General features: G+C 46.6%; 1 protein-coding gene across 9 annotated transcripts in view; it reads right to left on the bottom strand.

Moving 5' to 3' along the window:
* The window catches only part of WDFY4 (WDFY family member 4), a 274,355-nt gene that overhangs the window by 19,949 nt on the left and 233,071 nt on the right, over positions 1-21,335 (bottom strand). For all 9 annotated transcript variants that reach the window (XM_029932108.1, XM_029932107.1, XM_029932101.1 and 6 more), the window contains 5 exons: positions 20,853-20,972; positions 18,702-18,819; positions 16,757-16,866; positions 7,909-8,062; positions 5,416-5,507 (listed from right to left, as the gene is read on the bottom strand). In XM_029932108.1, coding sequence (XP_029787968.1) covers positions 5,416-5,507; positions 7,909-8,062; positions 16,757-16,866; positions 18,702-18,819; positions 20,853-20,972 — 594 coding nt within the window. The remainder of the gene's footprint in view (positions 1-5,415; positions 5,508-7,908; positions 8,063-16,756; positions 16,867-18,701; positions 18,820-20,852; positions 20,973-21,335) is intronic.

Raw genomic sequence — 21,335 nt, 5'->3', positions numbered from 1 at the left:
CTTCCCATTAACACCACCTTTCATTGGTAGATATCATTACACCACTTCTGGCGCAGGCTCAGGTGTGGTTTTAGAACCTACTGTCTCAGTCCCCAACTCCCAGGCCTCAGAACCCCACAGGGGATATCCAACTTCACTGAGCACATCTCACTGCATCCAAGTACCTAGAAAGGGTGTGAGGCCCTTTATCAATCATCTTTGGAATGAAAAGGATTGAATCTACCTTTGAAGTATAGCTCAGTCCCCAGGAATGTGAGCTTCCCTGACTGGGGCACTTCTGTCCAGTCCAGAGTATGCAGTGGGCCAGAGAATTTCATCCCCACACCCAAAGAGTAAGTCTATGATGACCTTGAGGAACATTCTGCCCACGTGCAGCCTTGCCATCTCCAAGGAAGGAGGACAAAAGAGTTTCCAGACTCAGCTATGAAGACTCACTGTGAGTTTAAGTCCTCTAAATTGGACCAAAACAGCCCACTCAGGGACACAGCTCCCACTGAAAGTCAGCAATATCTGCCTTCAACTAAAGGTGCCATCTAACCGGAACACAAAGTTTAGGGGAGCCAAAGCATGTTCCATCTTTCATGGATACCGCCCAGATGAATGATGCCAGCTCAGATTAGGGAACCCAGGTTGGCAATATTCCTCAACAGTTGCCACACATGAGCAAAAGGAAATGTGGGACAGTGTTTAGATTTCCCAGTTCACCTTTTTCTGCTAAGCAGAGCCCAATTTCAGGGCTGGGTCTCCAGACTCAAATACATTCATGTGGGATTGTCTAAGCATCCCTCATTGATCCTCTGGGTGGACATGGGCCTATGGAAGTCAGGTCAGCTGTGTCACATTAGTTTTCTGAGGTATATGGAAAAGAGGTTTCAAGAAAGCCACAGGCCGGGACATCTGACCTTTGCTGTGGACATTTTTTTTTCCTAGAACTATAAGTAACACTATAGTTAGTTCTTTAAGTTCTTCTAGAGCATCTTTTTCACCTTCTTTCTTTAGATGAAGCTTGGCTCTCCCCAAGCCTCCAGTCACGGCTACTTGATGAGTTACATGCCATGTGTGTTGGGGCCCGGAGGTGGTGTTGGTCTCCTCCTTGATCCACACTGCTGCCTGCGGATCATTATTCCTCTACTTTTTTGCTAAAAGAACAACAATCTGCTGCTCTGTGGTTTATGAAATTGGACTCTATACACCTTCCTCATCCTCACTGCTGTCATCCACCAACTCTTTTTCTCACTCACCAAACATGGTGACTTCTGGTCATGCCTTCCCTTCTTCTCTAAGATCTGCCCCTGCCCTCACTCATTTCAATATTTCACATCTCAGTTTGTAAGTGCCCCTTCTCCAGTGACTTTGGCTCCCCACCAAAAGTTACTTCCTCCTGCAGACACATCTTAACTCATGTCAGTATCCATAAGTGCTCCATCTTCAGAACCCCTCATTCAACCATCCCTGTTGGTGAAAGCCACATCCACCCCTTGCTGATTATTTTACTCCCTAAGACTATTCTGCTTTGTCAAAACTTGTAGTCCCCTCACCCTTTTACTTCTTTGCAATCTATCAACACTCTCCTATCTTCAGCCACACCTCAATGCAGCTTAGATTTAGTGGCTTATCATTTCAATAACATTCTGCTCAATGCATCTTGTTATGCTATTGAATTGTGTGTACTGTCTTTTTGCAGCACTCTGGACCAACTCAAATATTTTGTCTTCCTGCTTACACCAGGATATCATCACACAAGAGGACACACTGATTATCCTATAATCTTTGGTCATCAATTTCAAATGGATACTGAGCATTGCCAGAAAACTTAGGAATGTTTCTCTAGTCAACTCATGCTTAATTGCTCAAGATGACTAGTTCCCATTTGCTGCTCTCTCCTTACCTCTGACCCTCTTCCACTGTCTACTTTCACCACTGGCCATACCTCCTACTTTACAGAGAAAAACAGAGCTATCGATTGGAAACTCCCACAGCTTTGTGAAAACACATATAAACTAATTTTCATCTGCAACCCCTGACTGCCTTCCCTCCTACTTAACCTGGGAATCTGACCCACCTTTTATCTAAAACTAACTCTCTACCTGTGGTTTGGATTCCAAATACTCCTGCTTTGTCAAGAATGTATTCTTCTTTTCATTGTATACCCAACCTCTCTTTCCCATTACCTTTTAAACTTGCTTATTAAAATAAAAAAAAGAAAACCTTAATATTTTGTCAACTTTCCATCTCCTCCAGGTAGTATTCTCTGTGTTTATTCTCATCTTCACAACTAGGATTTTCATTACTCATCTTTATCATTTCTGTTTCCTGATTATCATTCACTTTATTTCTTCACATGGACTTGAGTTACTGTCTTTTATTTTAGGATGAAGAACCTCCTTTAGTATTTCTTGTACAGCAGGTCTGCTAGTGATAAATTCTTTTAGTTTTATTTATCTGTGAATGTCTTAATTTCTTCATTTTTGAAGACTAGTTTTGCTGACTATAAACTTCTTGGCTGATAGTCTTTCAGCACTTTGAATATTTCATACCACTGCTTCTTGTCTCTAATGAAATATTAACTGTTAATCTCATTAAAAATATTTTGTAAGTGATGAGTTGCTTTTGTTGCTTTCAAGACTCTTTGACTTTCCTCTTTGACAGTTTGATTATGATGTGTCTAAGTGCAGATCTCTTTGAGTTTATCCTACCTGGAATTTATTGAGTGTCTTGGATGTATAAATTAATGCTTTACATCAAAATCGGGATATTTTTGAACATTATTTCCTCATATATTCTCTGTGCCCCTTTGTCTTCTGTCTTTCTGGTACTTCCAGTTGTGTATGTTGGTATGTTTGATGGTAGTTCCACAGGTGCCTAGGCTCTGTTCATTTTTCTTCACCCATCTCCTTGTGTTCCCCAGATTGGATAAACTCAATTGACCTATCTTCCAAGTTTGGTGATTCTTTCTTCCACCTGCTATTGGTCCCTAGTGAATTTGTCATCTCAGTCACTGTATGTTTCATCTCCACAATTTCTATTCAGTTCCTTTGCACAAAACATTTTTATCATTGTCATACTTTCCTTTAGGTCTCTAAATTTTTTTTTATGTTTATTTATTATTGAGACAGAGAGAAACAGAGCATGAGCAGGGGAGGGGCAGAGAGAGAGGGAGACACAGAATCCGAAGCAGGCTCCAGGCTCTGAGCTGTCAGCACAGAACCCAATGCAGGGCTTGAACCCATTAACCGTGAGATCATGACCTGACCCGAAGTTGGATGCTTCACCCTGACTGGTCCACCCAGGTGCCCCTCCTTTAAGTCTTTAAACATGGTTTCATTTGATTCTTTGAACATATTTACAATAGTTGATTTAACATCTTTGTCCAATAAGTCCAAAGTTTAGGCTTCCTTAGGGACAGTTTTTGTTGACTGCTTTTTCCTCCTCTGAATGGGTCATACTTTCTTTTTCTTGCATGTCTCATAATATTTGTAGGAAACTGGACATTTTAGATAATACAATGTGCCAACTCTAGAAATCAGATCTTCCCTTTTCCCCAGGGTTTGTTGTTATTGTTACTGTTTATTGTTGTTGATTGTTCGTTTAGTGATTTTTCTGAACTAGTTCTATAAAGTCTGTATTTTGTTGTTGTTGTATATGGCAAAATCTCTGCTCTGTTAGTTTAATGGTCATCTTATTTGGATAAAGCTTTCTTAAATGCCTAGAATGAGTAAGTCTCCTAGTCTTTACCCAAGGAGGGGCTCTGTGTACAAGCTAAGTCATGGCGTCAGTGTTCAACCAGGCAGCGGCTGCCTGGTAAAAACTGCCTTTACCTCTCACATCCTGCTTGCATGGGGGCCTCAATGTCAGCCAGAAGTGAAGCCTAGCCCCTTAGAAGCATGAACACAGTCTTATGCATGAAAACATCCCTACAGATGTGTGTTCTTCTAGGTTCCAAGATATTTTGAAGTTGTCTCAAGGCCTCCTATAAATACCTCATTCCATAGTTTTTCCACTTAAGCTTTCTGGTTAGCCTATTGTTTGCCCAATTAAATCCACTGCCTCTGTAAGCAACAGTGTTAAACAATTGTCTCTAGTTTCTTTTTTCACAAATGCCACTGAAGTAAAGACCTTTGCACTATGCAGGCTCTGAGGTCAAATAAAGACAGCCTTGCTGGTGGGGTGTTTCAACACTTTTTGAACTACTAACAGGTCAAATAATGACAGTACTCTGGGTATGGGGTTTTGAAGGAGCTCCAACACCATTCTTCCCCCTCCAATGGACTCCTAGGCTGTTGGTGCCCACTGTTATTGTGGGCTATTGGTTTTCAAGGCTACTACGGAGCTGAAGAGGAGAAATGAGAATAGTGTAAGTTAAAACATCCAAAGCTTGCTATTCTTGCAAAGATTCAGCCATTTTTTCCTCAAAGGAACACTCTCCTGATCTTTCCAAGCTTCTGGTTAACTTCAAGGGTTCTGAAAAGTTTGTTGTGATAGTCTTTGCCATTATTCTTCTTGCTTTTATGGAGTAAAAGATTTCCAGAGATTCCTACTCTGATGTTTTCAACAACACTGATCGTTAACATCCTAACCCATTCCAATCTAATCTTTACTTCTCCAAAAGAGGTCTCCCCCTTTTGGTTACCACCAGTTCCCCTGGGTCACACCTCTAATCTGTATCCGATGGCATTTAATGTCTATCCTTTGTGGCACTTTGTGAAGTTATCATTTCCCTCTTATTCATGTGGCTATTTAATCAAGCTCCCTCCCCACTAGACTATTGACATCTGCAGTCAGGCCGGCAGAGTGAATCTGCTCACTCCCTCCAAGACAATAACTTTTCTGAGAGCATCTTATCAGAGGGCTGCTGCCACCTAAAGGTCAAGTTAATCTCTGGTCCAACTACTCAAGACCAGCGGCTTGTGGGAGAGATGACCACCATTACTAAATTTCCAGAGGCAAGGATAAAGCAGGGAAGAATTTTCTCCTGGCCAAGGAAGAAGGACAGAGGGAAAGGTATGGCTTTGCTGTCACCAGTCAGGCCAACCTCAAAATTGTTTTTTCTTTTTAGGGATAATTTACACACAATAAATTTCACCCGTTTTAAACAGACCGTTCAATGTGTTCAGGCAAACGCATGCAATCATGTAACCACCACCATAACCAAGATACAGGACATTTACATCAATTGCAAATGTTCTCTTGTACTCCTTTTCCATCATTCCCTACTCCAGAACCCAAAACATAAGCTTTTCCTGTTAACCTGGAGCATGGAGCCTAGCACCTTCTCCGGGCTCTCTAGACATAAGAGTCCCAGAAGTGCTTATCATGAACCCTCTGCCTACACAGAAAGCCTCCATGGAGATTGAGAAGATATTGCAGTATTCATTCAGGATTCTAGGGGTTCTGGTGTGAACCTGCTCGACTCACCTGTCTATGCAGGCTGATGAATTTCCGAGGGTCCCCATCAGCCCAGGGTGGGAGTTGCACGTCCCCCAGTGCTGTCCCATCCTGCATGCAGCCTGAGTGGGGTGAGAAACAACAGGACTTTGGGTAAACGGAAGCCCAAACTGGACTAGGAATCAAGGGATAAAAACATTGTGCTGTCCAGGACTGCTGATTCCTTGTAAACCCGTCCTGCGCGGGCCTTACAGCTTCCTGCTTCTTCTGTCTAGTGTGTCCCCACGCTTATGTGCCTGGAATATTCCTACTTGGTCTCCACGCCTTCAGCCCTCTACAAGACCCTCCTTGCTTCCCAGGCAAGTTTGTGCTCAATTCACAAGTCCTATAAAATGACAGTAGTGTCGTCATTGTTTGTATGTCTTCCTCCCTACTACTCTCTACCTTTTCATCTGGGTGCTTTTTATCCAGCGCTAAAACAGTAAGGAGATCATAACAATAACAGTAAAAGCTATCATATTTTGAGCACCTAACTCTATGCCAGGGCACTATGCGAGGTGCTTGGCACACATCATCTTATTGAATTTTCATTTAACTTTATAATTTATGCATTTTCTCTCCATTTTTAAAGTAAGGACAGCAAGGTTTTTAGAAGCAGCTTCCCCAGACATTAGAAAGAGGAGTCTGGATCTGAGCCCAAGTCTCTCTCCTACCCATTAGCTGCACAACCTTGAGCATGTTGCTTAATCTCTTTGGGACTCACTTTTCCTACCTGTTACCAAACCTCCCCTCCCCTCCTCCCAAGGCTGGTAGAGAAATGCACATAATGTGCTTAGAAAAACTCCAGGCATAAGATGGTTGCCTAGTAAACATTAGTTATGGTCTTGCTTAAACTCTCCAGAGCCTTCATGGTGCAACGAGAATAAAACCTTCCCCTCCTCTCTCTGGCCTACAGATTTGTGCCTGACATGGCTCTTCTTACCATCTAGTCTCAGCTTGCCTGTCACCAACTCAGGCGGTCCTTCCTGGGGACCAGAATGACACAGGGCCCTCTGAGTCACTCCTGAACCATTTTCCTACCTTGTTTCCTCATAAAAATCTTCAGCATCAGACAGTATTTCACTTATTTATTTGTCTCTATTTTCTATCCCTTCCTCCATTTCTGCATAGAATGTAAACACCTTTGGGACAATCTATCCCAAGAGGCCCAACTAAATCCCCAATGCCTAAAAAATTTCCTACATACAGTAGGTGCTCAACAGCCTGTTGTTCCTGACTTGCCTCAGAACACCTGGTTGTTGGCACGTGTGTCATTTCTGCAGCTAAGCTCCTACCCCTCTCTGCAGAGAGTCTCACCTTTCTTTCCAGGGCAGAAGTGACGCTGTCCCTCAAGCACAGTCCTCACCTCAGGCTGGCTTCCATCCCTGACTTACTCCGTTCATGGGCATTACCACATCTTGTGGGAAATGTCCTTCATGTCTGTTGGTGTCTCATCCCTCATCTAGGTGAGACATCTGAGAATCTGAACCCTGCTTAGGCCACCGAATTCCACGGGGTCAAACTTGATGAGTGTGGGCTTGGACCTGGGCACGTTTTAAATACCCCACAGGTATTCTGCCCCAAACCACAGCAGAAGAGGTGGGTACCTGGGGCAGTGACCAGATCTCACCCATGCCCACCCTGCATCCACACCTGGCCTGGCTCAAGGTGCGTGTGCCTGTGTGCTGTTTGGAGAAAGGAGGGCCCGAGGAAGGGGAGCTCTGGAGCACAGGTGTGCACTGGTGACAGTTCATGAGTGCTCTCCATTGGGTGAATGATCCCATCTTTTTTCTTCTGTGGGGAGAGTTGCCTGTACCCTGCCCCGGGCTCTGACCACACATCCCCTCTGCAAGGCACCCTTATACCTGCAGTGGAGGTCTCCCGAGGTCCACACACAGTCACCAGGGGGCCTGCTCGCTGGGGCTTCCTGAAATTTTTGCTGCTCTTCTAAACCAGGAAGTAAGAAGGCTTACTTCATCCTGGGGTGGGGCCTGACACACAAGAAACAGGAGGAGCCACCAGCGTCCCCATACAGCCACCATTACATGCCATCTAGCAAGTAATCTGTCCCAGTAGACCCAGCTTCTCTGGGTTCAACTCACAGAGTCCAGGGTAACCCATCTGTGGGCCATGGAGGAAAATGGGGTGACAGAGGGGTGAGGGCTTGCCCAAGGTCACACAGCAGGGCAGTGCCAGACCTGGCTGTTAGCAGACTGAGGCCTGGAGACGCCCCCACAGGAAGGGTCATGAGTGAAGCCATGGCTCCGAGCAGCCTGGGGCCCAGAGTCCTTCCTTGGTTCCCACCTCATCTTTGAGCACTGCCATGGAGAGGAGACCTCTCAACAACCATGCTGGTCTGGTGAAGGGCCTGTTCATTTAGTTGTTCAGCAAAGATATTGATGAACTCGGTCATTACTGATGAACTCCAAGGGAGTGATCCCTGCACTGCCCAGCCCACTCTGGCCACACCCCACCTCCACTCACCGAACTCCACGGCATTGCAGTTGATTAGGAACTCAGGGAGGTAGAAGAACTCTGGAGTCAGCTCCCTGACGTCACTCATGTTCTCTCTGGAGGCCGAATCCCATGCATTCTTTACGCTGTGGAACATTCTGTCTGCCACATCAAAGCTTCCGCCCTGTGAGGGAAAGGGGCCAATGTGATCACTTGTCTGCAGTGAGAACTCAGACTGTGTGGGCACTGCCTGTGTGTGCCTCACTCATCTGTTCTACCACTGAGGCATAGGTTCTGCCATTAAAGCTTTCTTTCCACTCACTTCCATACACGTTTGTTTGCCAATCCATGCATGTGGCCATGAACTCTTCATGCATCTATTCACTCAGCCATTCTCTGGACCCTTGCACAGCAGGCTTCCCCAGAGCTGGGCTCCGATCAGAGACAAGAAAACCGCAGTCATTCATCTGCCCATTCCCCACATTTGCAAAAGAACCACTCTCAATCAGGCACAGACGGGATATAAAGAACCCACTATAGCACAGAGAGTGGGCCAGCCATTCCCTGTGGGAATTCCAAGTTTCCTGGAAGAGTTGACCTCTGGTGAGTTTGCAAGCCTGGTGATAGAGAAGAGGCAAGGCCAAGGCCTGGAGCAGAAGCAGTAGGAAGCAGCCTAGCTCAGGGCCCTGCTGACATCTAACAGAGCAACCTGACAAGAGAGAACAGGTCTGAGGATGACGAGCTAGGGGCACACCAGCCTCCCAAAGACAGGAGGCCATTCCATGAGGATAAGATGTCTGTATACTCTCCATGGCCAGCCCTGGTTCCAAGGCCCATTTCCACAGGTGGCCGGATGCATCCCAGATTTAGAAGCTAGGATCGGGCCAGGCAAGACTTAAAGCAAATTCTTTCTTGGATCCCATGCTCTTCTCATCTGAATCATTAAATCTCTTTAGTTGATGCTACTCTTATTTACCAGGTGGCCTTGGGGGCTGGGAGGAGGAAGAAAGGTCCAGGCTTTGGGTCTCCTTAAGTTTAGGGTCACCCCCAAAACACCTCCCTGAGACTGGATAGTTCACTTGTCTCCAACAAGGCTGGGCCTTTGTTCAGTCAGAACTCATCCTCCTTATGCCAACTTCTGCAGAGTTCAATAACAAATGGGTAGAACCCAGAAGGACAGTGGTCTCCTCTGCCACCATCAGCTCCCTTCACTTTTCAGAGACTGAGGTCTGTCAGCATTTACCTAATAGAAGCTTTTGGGTGAGCAGCTGCAACAGTGGATGAAGGGTAAAGATGGGCCAAAGCTTTCTCTTGACCAGTCTACTCTGTGTTAGGCCCTTATACAAACAGAGAGGATGGCTCTTAATCTTCACAGCAGGTGTATCAGGAAGGAACTGTACTTCAATTTAGCAGACCAGAAAACTGAACTCCTGAAAGTTTTAATGGTTTTCCCAAGGCTATCAAAGCAATGAATGGTGGAACCCGGTCAAGCCCATGGATGCAATGCCAAAAAATATACCTGCTTTGCCCTTGTGTCAGTTTAATGGGGGGAATCCCTGGGTCTGGGGCAAACGTGACCTATGATGTGTGGGGCAAGGGGTCTCAGCTCTTTCTGCAAATGGAGAATCTGCCGCATGCCCGAGACGGGCCACATCTGGGCATCTTGGTGGTTTGGTGGGTTTTCTGAGTCAAACCTGAGGATTCAGTGAGATCCATGGGTCATTTGCTGCACATGGACAGGGACACCGAGAAAGCAGTTGCCCCTGGACTCACAATTGAACACAGTACCTGGGAAGCTTAAGGACACGGCTTCTCTCCAAGGTTGCTTTGCACTTGGTTGAAATTAGGGGGTGGTGCCCGCCATCCGATTCAAATTGAAATGGAAACGAAATGGGGGGAGAGTTTTTAAATAAATCTGCACCTAACAAGTCACTCGTTGAAACATATTAAGAGCTTTGTATATTTAATCTGCAGCCCGAGCCTTACATCTGCGGGAGATTGATGCCTTTTCATCCCCCTGTATTCCTTTTGCAGCTTTTATGAGTGCTGATGGTAATCTCCTGAGAAACAATATGATTTGGTAATAAAAAGATTACCTGTATTAAATAAAAATAATATATACATAGGAAATATTGTTAGTGCTACAAATCTGGTTAAAGATATTACCACAAAGAAAAATGTTATTTTTTTCACAGCTGTCTAATGCATTTTAGCAAAAGTAATATCTTTAAAACTTAAGCCTGTATTATTTATAAAGGAAGCAATAACTGATTTTCCTATTTCCTATATTAATAAATGCATTTGCATACATTTGTTTCAAAATTAATGGGTTTTCTCACCTCTGCAATACAAAAGAAATGCCAAATTCCCTAGCAGGAAAAGTAGAGCTGCTTTGTTTCTTGTACTATTAGTCTGTGGGTTGATACAAACTCTGGTGACTTCTAGCAATGAGGCCCAGCCAGGCCTAGAGTTTTCAGGAAAGGAAGGAAGGAGAAAAGGAGAAGGTAGAAAAAAGGGAGGGAGAGAAGGAGTGAGGCAGTGAGGCACAATGAAGTTCTAGAGTGTCGCCATCAGAAAGTCCAAAGCAAAATAAAATAAAGCCACAACGAAATTAAGTCTAGAGATTGGATGGAAACAAAAGGCTCAGAGAGAATTACTGAGCCAAGATTTGCTCCTGCAGATATTCTTGAATATCAAGAACAATGAAACCTATGTGTATCCAACATACTGAGAAAAATAAGAGTAAGAATATTATTATCGATGAAAGAACACCTCAAACATTGGCCGAAGACTTTTCCCACGTGACTTTAAAGCTAGAAGGCAATGCAGCCAAGGCTGGAGTTTTCTCAGGCTTTGGATTTTATGTCCAACTGATATCACTCCGTCATGAAGACACCAGAAAGATATTCTGAATATCTAAAGGGCTCAAAAACAATATAACCGTAGGTATCTTTCCTCAATTAAAATACGTTAAGAGGTGCAAAATTTTGCCAAGGGATGAATCAAAATCAAAAACAAAATAATGGGGGAGAGACAGGGCCAATAAGGACTTCTGCTGGAAATGGATATGAGATAAAATTAGAAGTCCGTGATTATGATACATCTATTAAAACTGGAAACAGTCTTGAGAGGAGTGTTCCTTGTGTGTGAGACCATAAAGTCTCTGTGCACCTGTGTCCCAGGGTAAGCATTTCACGAGTGACATTCTTAAACCCTCTAGTATGGACAGGGAAACTATGTTGAAAAAAAACCATTCAATTCTTGACCAACACCCACAGGAAGTTCAGCAATTACACGTGCTCAAGGATACTTACACACAGATATTTGTACAATAAATGATAGAAAATCTATTCTTCATTCCCCATGAGACTGGCCCAAATCAACCCATGGCCACCTTCTGATGATGGGATTGGTTTTATGAGCCGGCTGACAACCTAGTCTCATGACAGATGTTCTCTCCAGTAATTTAAAAGTGTCCCCTGTAAACAAATCACTTACAGGATGCTGTGTGTACATCAGTTGATTGAAACTGCTGTCCTCTGTCCATCAAAGACGCAGTGTGCGGTGAGAGGAGGGAGCACCCTAGCTGTGGGACCAGGTGGACTTGCCTGGAATTTCAGCATTACTTGTACTATGAACAGCAAGTGAGTTTTTATTCTTATTTTGTTTTATTTTATTTTATTTTATTTTATTTTAATTTTATGGAGAGAGAGAAAGGCAGAGGAAGAGAGAAAGAATCCCAAGTAGACTCCATGTCCCATGTGGAGTCCAATGTGGGGACTGATCCCATGACCCTGGGATCATGACCTGAGATGAAATTAAGGGTTGGACACAACCTACCCAGGGACCCCACGCCAATGAGCTTCTTAAAGTCTTAATGTGTTCCACACTCTTCTCAACCTTGGGTGACTGTTGTGGGTATGAAGATATGTGTGTGTGAGCACATGAGTGTGAGGGTGCAGATGTGTGTGAGGTACCTCCCACAGGGCCAGGCACACAGGAAGAGATGCCCACAGCGCTCTGCTCCTCCGCCCCTTTCCCTTCACAGTCTAGGAACAGAGGAACAATCCTGGGCTTGAGCCCTGACCTCAGTGTGCATGGAAAAGATAACCAGGGGCTCAAAAGAAGAAAAAGAGAAAGACTGTAAAAGTTATTGGAAGCAGAAAGTGAGATTTGGGGAGAAGGTGAGAAGGGGTGGGGCCCTGAGACAGAGGCAGGAGGGAAAGAGTGAGTGTATCACTGGGGCAGTTTGGAGACACTCCACCTCCAAAGAAATGCAGGGGTGAATGTGTGCAGTTGAGAGAGAGCTGGGCTTGGCCTTCTGCAGGTCTTTTCAGAAAAATGCCATGCTTGGGGCACCTGGGTGGCCCAGTCAATTGAGTGTTTGACCTAGGTCATGCTCAGGTCATGATCTCACAGTTTGTGAGTTTGGGCCCCACGTCAGGCTCTGTGCTGACAATGTGGAGCCTACTTCAGATTCTGTCTCCTCTCTCTGCCCCTCCCTGGCTTGTGCTCTCCCTCTTTCTCACTCAAAAATAAATAAATAAACTTAAAAAAAAAAAAAGAAAAAGGAAAGATGCCAGTCTCTAACACCCAACTCGGTGAGCCAAGCTGCCAGTCCAGCCACGAATTTGGGAAGCCTGTGTACCAGCTGGGCTGCCTTGTCAGCCTTGCTCTTGACCCCAGAGCAGCCATTAGCTTTCCTTCCTGTAGGATGTGGCTCTTTACTCAATAAACAAAGTCCACAAAAGCATTTTGAAAAGCCTGCTGCCTATTCTTATGGGGACGAGGGTGGACATATGAGGAGCACTTAGAAACAGCCAAATGCCCCCCGACCCCGGCCGAGGCCCCCCTAATCATCAGCACCTACCACATCAGAGGTTATTTTAAAGGAGGACAGACAGAGACTCAGCTATTCAACACTACCAATTAGAAAGTTCTAGAGCTAGGACTTTGCCCCAGGTCTTCCTGTCTATTACATATGTCTTTTCTGCTGCTCCTCGTTAGGTCAGTATAATGATAATTATACCTTCGTTTTGGACACAAGTGCACCCGGACCCGAGGCCCGGCACCCACAGAGTCCCCAGGTGAAGTGCCGGGCCGTTCGCTGTTCTCTCTGCAGTTAGCATATGTCTTCCACAAACACCAGCCATCTCGCCTCAGGTGGTTCAGAAAACCTTTCCCCACCGCTGGTAACAGCTGCCTTTGCACGGGCTGCGACTTAATTAACACAGCACTTTATTTCAGTTTCTTATTAAATGTAACAGCGGCAGCAGTGGGGCCACCGCGCCCTCGCTGGGGCACGGCTGCCTGGCTCTGCCCCTGCCCCGGGGTTGGTCTCATCTCGGGCCCAGGAGAAACTGGTGCTCTCACCAGGGCACAAACAGGGGCCCAGGCTGCCGTGGCCCCGGTGGCAGCATGGTCACCGCTTGCTTGACTGGCCTTCGGAGGCTCACAGGCACGGGCTCCAGGCAGGCAAGGTGCCCAAGAATGACAGCCTCTGGGGAGCCAAGCCCCCAGCTCTGGCAGACAGTGGCGTCATACCTGCAAGGGAGTGGGGACAGCAGCAGCATACAGCCGGCTGTCTCCTCACACTACAACGACTGGTGGCACCTGCTCCAGTGTAGTGCCCATATGCCGTATTTCCTGGATTGTAAGCGTCTGCCATTGGAATCCTGGCTTCGAGGCAGAAAATCAAACACAGCAACAGCGCGAAATGCATCAGTTCCAAGACCAGCCCAAAGTTAGTAAGATGCAAACATGAAGGGAACAAAGCACACCTCACCCTAGGGGATCAGAAAACGCTGCATGGCATTTTGAGGCTGTGCGCGAGAGCCCCTCCGTTTGCCCGCCCCCTGCTCAGGGGGCAGGATAGGCGCCCAAGAAATGCTGCATCTGCTCCTCCATAGTGCACCAGACCGCACTGGGCACACTAGAGGCACATCGCCCGCCAAGCTAGCAAACGAGTAGGCAAGTCACTCTGGCATATTCAGGCTACCGGGCAAGAGGCAGAGTTGGCCTAATGCGGAAGCGGGAAACATGAACTTTCTCGTGCTGACTTTTGTATGTACGTCTAGCTCTGGAAGCAGCCGACATTCTCAGTTTCCCGCTCTCCAGATAAATACACCACTCAGAAGGAATAAATAAACTAAGAATCATGCCTGGATTCTGCACCTTCTCTACCTTTCTGTTCTTCCCTAGCCCATGGTCCATGCTGAGGATGGAGATCAAGGCTATTGAGAATGTCGTCAGGGCCCTTTACTTGTCACTACACAGGGGTGATGCAAAGGTCTCTCGAGAAGAAATGAGCCTGCCCCTAGGAGGCACGGTGGGCCAGAGGAAAGAGCTTGACTTTGGGAAGATGCCAGAATATTCCTAAGGAGGTCTGTGAAGGCCCCAGGATTCCCAAAGGAGAACCAGGAGCATTGCCCCACCCCACCCCCAGATGTAGTCTTTTACTCACTGTCTTGGGAGCTAAAATTGATCTTCTATTCTAAGGAAAAAGCAGAAGAGGGTGGGTTTTTCTTATGACCCACTGGAAGAGTCAGTTAAAAGTAGCACACATGGAGAACCTAAATTATTTCAACCCAGATGGGCCAACATGCTAAAGGAAAACCCAGGATTTGAACCAGGAAAAGGTACAATTCACATCGGACTTCAACACGATAGACAAAGGGCTGAATCTCATGTGACTACACGTGTGCCACCCAAAAGCATATAAAATTGATTCTGACTTTCTTGGACTGGTTTAGACCATCTCAAATCAATTTGCTATGGTCACCAATGGACCAAATCAGCTTAAAAAAGTCAAACTAGTTGTGACTAACTTCAAAGTGGTCTTAACCCAGTATCATTGTGGGTTCACAGCACACCAGTTTCACCGGGCTCATGCCATCTCGGAATGCTTCTAATGTGGTCCAGACCGACTTGAGTTAGCTTAGCTGAGAGGGAATCAGCTTGAACAAGTTCAGGCTTGCTCACACTAGACGTGGCTGATTGCAGGGAGAAGAAGGGAAGTAACAATGATGGATCACTTATGTAGTGTCGAGCCCTGAGCTAAGGGTTTTACCCACATTTCCTTATTCAATCTCAATAGTCCACACGGCTATGCATAATAACCCTCATTTCTAGGGGTAAAATAACTTGTAGAAGATTCTGTATCTGTTAAGTAGGAGAGCGGGGGTATAAATCGTATAGCTGATACCTTTTCTTTTTCTCTGTGCCCCCTCTCCATGTGAAAGGACCCGTAGTAACAGGTAGGGATGGGGCTTTAGTGCATTAGACTGAGGGACAAAAGAAAGCTTTTAAAGCATCCAGCACTGCCTGGAGGGAGTGCCATAAGGGAATGCATCACCATCATCATCGACAGTGATCTTCGCTTCTTGTGGATTAATGAGCAACATCTGGATGGGATTCCTGGCATGGGCTATAGCTCTGGGACCGTTTGTTCTCCAAACCAAACTTACTTAAAATGCTTGTTGCCTGAGAAAGGCTCAGGGGGAGCACACTTATTATTTTTGAGTGAATTTCCAGGGAGAGAAGGTTATACAATGTCTAGACGATCCATGTCTTTAAGGAGAGAGAACCCTGTGCCAAGAAACAAGACAGAAGGGATTTTGCTCCTTATTGCAGAATTCACCTTGACCTTGCCTAACCTGTTCCTGCCCAGCGCTCAGGAGTTGGATTTAGTGCTGACCCAAGGAGGCCTTTGTCTCTCAGGGGGCAAGGTCGCCTGACCACAAGAGCAACCTTGTTGGTGAGGTCAGACCAAAAACCACAATTCCTGGAATACTGGTGCTTCCTCTTTGATGAACTTCACTATCAGTGTAAGACTGCATACTCAGTGGCCTGTTGCCCACCACGGCTCATGCCTTCCTCTCCACAGGACACTTGTAAGGCCAGGAGCAGGTCAGACTTTACGCTTGGGCTGTGTGCTGCATTCACTTTGGAGTTGATGGAGCCAGCTGGCTGCAGCTGGGCCAGCCAGTGGCTCTACCCAGTCAAAAACTGTGCCCCTGGGACAACGTGGGAAGCAGGATCCCAGGGATAAGGTCAGAAGAGAAAGGGAGGAAAAAACTTCTCAGCCTGCAAAGGGACTCTGTCCCAGCAGTCCCACATGACTTGGACAGGACCACCCACCGAGAGCCAGACTTGCTCCCTTCACGCTGTATATGGGCCACCAGGTAAAGCACAAGGAGCCCTAGGGACATATTTAAATTGCAGATACACAGCAAATAACTTTTTAGTATAAGTCACTTTATCTGAAATTCGAATTTACCTGGGCATCCTGTATTTTTATTTGTGAAATCTGGCAACCCTAAGCTGGCATGATGAATGGTCTATTAGGTTATGGGTGTGTAGGTTAGTTTCTCTCTGGTTCAGCTACTCATTATTCAGATGCTTTGTCCTTTTAAGACTTTCAACTTGTACTTAGCATCGTTGTCTGCATTCTGATGTCACAAGTGATACTCTTTCCACTCCTCTGTCTTTGTGTTTATTTTTCTAAGTTTTCTAAGTTTTGACCACTTACCTCAAGCTTGCTGCTCTTCCTTTTCCACTAAAACCTACTTATGGTAAGTATTTCTCCCTATATCTCTCATTCCGTATTTTTAGAGTCTTTTTGCAAGACTATTGGGCAGACATTGCAGGTGTCACTGATAACGAGCAGCCTGCCTCGATTGGACTGCTCAGAATCCTGGAGCCAGCATTAAATGGGAATCACTGACTGAAGACTAGATTTCTAGCAGGGAGATCCCAGTTTCACCCAAGCCGAGCTGTGAGATATAGGTGTATGTGTGTGTGTGTGTGTGTGTGTGTGTGTGTGTGTGTGTGTGTGTGTGTGTGTGTGTGTGTTGTGTAGGGAAGCAGAGGAACTCACCTGCAGAGAGCAGAAGGCCTGGGTATAGGGTGGCATCCGGACCAGGTAGGAGGCGACAATGATGGCCGAGGAGTAGTGAGTGTAGTAGTGGCACTGGACCGTCATGTCTCCTGCAATGAAAGGACATGCCTGGGTTGGATGTCCCCCCTGTACTGGGGCAGACTAGGGACACACAGACTCTACAGTGCTCAGGCATGAGCAGCGAGCATCAGCCCTGCTCAGGAGAGCACCTGCAGGCCAGTGGAGCCTTGGTTCTGCTCACAGATGCCATTATAATTTGGCCAGGAGCCACCCGTGGTAAAAAGCACATTCAAGACCCTCAGCTGCACCCTCAAGTCCTCAGTGTTCTACTCTCAAGAATGTGAGCAGAGCCAGGCTCTGGGAAAGTTGTACTCAGAATTCTTGGGGAGATAGTGCTTTGGTCTTCTGACTTAAGGGGTGCCTAGAAAGCCTACAATCTCCCCAGTACAACTAGCAAAGGCCTGAACCAGCTCCCTACAGTGACAGCCAGCCATCTTGCTGCCAGCCCCAGGTCTGGCCTGAAACCCTTCCTTGTGCCATGTAGGAGTATTCTAAGTCACAGCTGTCTGGGAGATGGTTGCAGGAACTTGTACAAGGTCCCAAACCCAATGGGCAGCTCAAATGCACACCCAGAAGACGGGAGGGAATGGGGCCAAAGCCAGTGGGATCCGATGCTCTCCTGGCCTGCCTCTGTGGAGATGACCCAGAAAAGCCTGGCAGCCAGAGGAACAGCGGCTGAGCGGGGGGCTTAAGGGGGGCCCAGTGATTGAACCTTAGCCTCAGGAAAAAATAAGCAGGGCAAGGAGGGCTTATCCAACCCTCCAAATCCTCCCATCTGTCTGCCCCCTGCAAGTCTGAGAGCCAGCCTCATGCAGAGCAGGGTCCTGGGCAGACCTCCATGGGCAGTGCAGGATGCAACAAGAGCTTCCCTCTCCTGCAGAGAGCCTGCTCACCAAAGCAGGGCCTCTAGGCCATAAGCCTTTCCAAAGTATGCCACCTCTGGGTCCCAAGGGAATTCTTCACAGTTCCTAGATGGCTGCTTCTTATTTTGAGCGATACATTTATTGCAAAGTGATTGAGAAAACCAACATAGCCAGCATGAAATGCATGATAGAAAAAAATGTTTTTAAAAATACATTTAGGACACCTGGGTGGCTCAGTCAGTTAAGCATCTGACTCTTGATTTCAGCTTAGGTCATACTCTCATGGCTCATGAGTTCAAACCCTGTGTTGGGCTCTGTGCCTGTTTGGGATTCTCTCCCTCTCTGCTGTGCACTGGCTCTCACTCTCTCTCTCTCTCAAAATAAATAAACTTAAAAAAATACATTCATTATAGTTTAAAAAGAGAATAGATCTAAAGAAAAAAATTAAGGCAATAGGAGTTCAAGTTGCATGTGAATGTGGCAAAAATTGTAAATGTAATGTGCATATGAACAAAGTTTGGGAACTAGGTCCTAGAGCCAGACAAATATAGTCTCTGCCATTTAGAAGCTGTTGTCTTGAACTCGTTGCCCGAATTTTCTGAGTTTCAATTCCCTTCTCTTTGAAAGGGGCCCTTGCATTTCTGCTTGTAGGCTGGCCTATGCCTGGACTATAGAAAGTGCTGAATGAATGTTACCTCCCTCTGCCTCTGCCGGCCCCTGGGTATGGACATATTAGCTCTCAGCACAGTAGTTCTAGTCCCGGCTGCACCTCAGTAGAATTTCTAGAACTGGGGCCTGGACATCAGTATTTTTAACATCCCTACCCCCACCCCCAGGTGACTCTTCCACGTGACTAACATGCAAGCCAGCGGCTTCAAGCTGTTCTCTAGCCTAACATAATTGTTTCCAGCCTAGGTGACAGCCTACAGAGTTACCAAGGATCATTTCAAAGCATTCAGATGAACAACACTGCCGAAAAAAGTCAAGCTGCATCTACCCACCTTCAGTTTTTTCAACTTCTTTAAATCTCTGAATAAATTTCAGCTTCCTTTCCTTGGTCTGAGCCCCCATGGGCTTTGAGAGATCACGGAAAGTCTTGGGACTCGTCAAGTTCAGTGTCTAGAAGGCAGATATGTGGCTGGCGTTAACTCCCGTCAGACCCTCTTGTGCCCCAGCGAGACTTCAGGAGGCACGCTCTTTAGTTTTATGGTTCTCTTTATTGGTTTATTGTTGTTTGGTCTGACCCCCCTCTGGTGATTAGCAGACGTGCTGGGGTTTTACGGCCCCAGAGCCAGTGATCCACAAAGACTTAATAGGGGAGAGATGGGAAATAAGAGGAGGGGAAGATTGAGTTCACACTGAACCTGTTTCAAGTTGACCCAAATCAGAAGATCACCACCAGTTACTGAAAAGAGACTTTCAAAAGATTCCCTGTTGTCTATGAGGCCCTTGGCTCCAGCCCTCACTGGAGAGCAGGATGCTTCAGTAGTTCACAGTCCTTCCTTAGAATCAAATGGATTCTCTAGGAAGTTAGAAGTCCTCTGTTTGGGAAGGCGATGTGAGTAATGGCCTCATTCTTCTGGAGCCCACTCCTTTCTGGGTCATGAAAGCATGTAATGTCGCCCCTTCCCCTGCCCCGGGGAATATAATATATAGCAGTGGAGACCTGAAGTTTTTAGGGCCAGGTGTCCTTGGAGATGTTTGCTTTCAGCAGAGATGTTCTATGTGTTAGGAGAGGATCTATGCACTCCCCAGGATTTGCATGTCTTATAGAAAGTGTTTCTCTAAACCTCTTTTCCTTTTAACTAGCAGTGGTCACTGCAGCGGCCCTGGGGAGACAGGGCCAGTCCCCATCTCACACTGCAGAGCCGGAAGGGGTGGGCCACAGTGAAGCAGGCACTTCTCAGACCCTGTGACAGACAGATGACCCGCGTGGAGACCCATGGCCAGCAACTGCTGATTTTGCCAGGACAGAATGGGGTTTCATAGCCACTAGATCTCCGGATTCTCCAAATGATGCTAGGAATCCAGATTTTTAGGAGAAACCTCCCAATTTTAAAATATGGGTAAGTAATCAAAATTTGGGGCTAAACAAAAGGAGCTGGTAAACCACCACTTTGCAACATGTGAGTTAAAGCTGGGATTTGCATGTTTCTTTTTGAAATACCGCAACCCCAGATGTATCATTAGGGAAATAAAAGGCAACATATGGCTGGTGAGAAGTTTTGTGTTAAGTGTCTTAAGTGGGGATGGGAGGTCATAAAAGACTGAGGCCCTCTCTCCCCAAACCTGAGTATCAGCCATCTGTATAGCCCTGGCTGGGTATCAGCCATCGGTACAGCCCTGGTTCAGACTAGCCCTAGGAAGAACTGGCTAGGGCTGGTCTGAACCAGAACCCAGCCATCTTCCACGCTTTAGACACATAGCCCAACAGCCCTCTTGATGACCAGAGCCCAGGTGGTTGGGACAGTGCTTCACTGCCGGGTCATTCCCAGGAACATCACCTTGGCCCAGCTGTGTGAGCTGTCCTCCTTCCCTCCCCTGCTTGCCAAGGTCCAGGGACACAGGCCCAAGCAGCAATGATGTGGTCTGGCCATCCGGTTCACCCGTCCCTGTGTGCCTCAGTCCAGATCCTGGGTGAAGTCTACATACCAACATCTCCATTGCTGAGGTCAGGTTACTGGGGAGTAGTTTCTTCTCTTTGGGTCTCTCTCCTTTTCTCTACCTGCACTCCCCGCCCCCCTTCCCCCAGCCAATACACATACTGATTCAAGGAACAAATTCCATGGCCTACTGCAATTTACTGCACTTGAAGGACTAGCGTTGGTCCATGGCAATGTCCCAGCAGATGGGTATCAGTTGCCTTGATAGTAGTAAGCCAGGAAGCCCTCCAGGACACACGTTAGCAACTGTCCTCATCATGTTGATCATCCCATATGTGGGGTCACCTTCCCACAGGTAGGGCTGGATGGGAACCCATGCAACAAGACTCCAAAGGCCTCCTCTGGGGTGAGGGGTCGAGCACAGAGGAGCCCTCAGGGCCTGGTGGACTGAACTTACAGCAGAGGCTCTGTGTGCTGATTTAGTATGCTCTGGTCTCCAGGGTCAGAAAACCTCAGGATATTTGAATAGCATCCATGTGAATACTGTACCTGTGAGGTGTAGTCGGCCAGGACCCAGGGAAACACAGGATACTGCATATAGTCATTGTAGGTCCTTCCAGCCACAGTGTTGAGGTGCATGAGATACTCAAAATTGCTGATGTCCCTTTTCTACCAGAAGAGACAAAGAGGAGATAAACCAGACACAAATGGCATCTTCCTAAGGGCCTCGGGAGGTCAACCCCTCGGTCCTCTGCAGCCCTGTGGTGTGTGGGGGAGAGCGGGCAGCACACACATCCACTGCTCCCCGTGCACCTTCTGCCCAAGCCAGGCTGAATCTCAGAGGCCGTGACAATTGCAGAGTGAACTGAAGCAAATATATTCAGGAAGCAAAGTTGGCCAGAAAAAATATATATATATCTCAGCAGTCCCTAGCCCAGGATAAAAGCCTTCTTTTCAGTTAACTGTGGGGTGTGAAGCTCAAAAGTTGATTAAAATAAGAGCACAGATGCTGTGGGTAAACTTACTGCTGAC

The sequence above is a fragment of the Suricata suricatta genome, chromosome 2 (genome assembly GCF_006229205.1).
Source record: "Suricata suricatta isolate VVHF042 chromosome 2, meerkat_22Aug2017_6uvM2_HiC, whole genome shotgun sequence".
NCBI lineage: Eukaryota > Metazoa > Chordata > Mammalia > Carnivora > Herpestidae > Suricata > Suricata suricatta.
The sequence above is the reverse complement of the archived record's forward strand: the minus strand, read 5'-3'. Positions and strand labels throughout refer to the sequence as shown.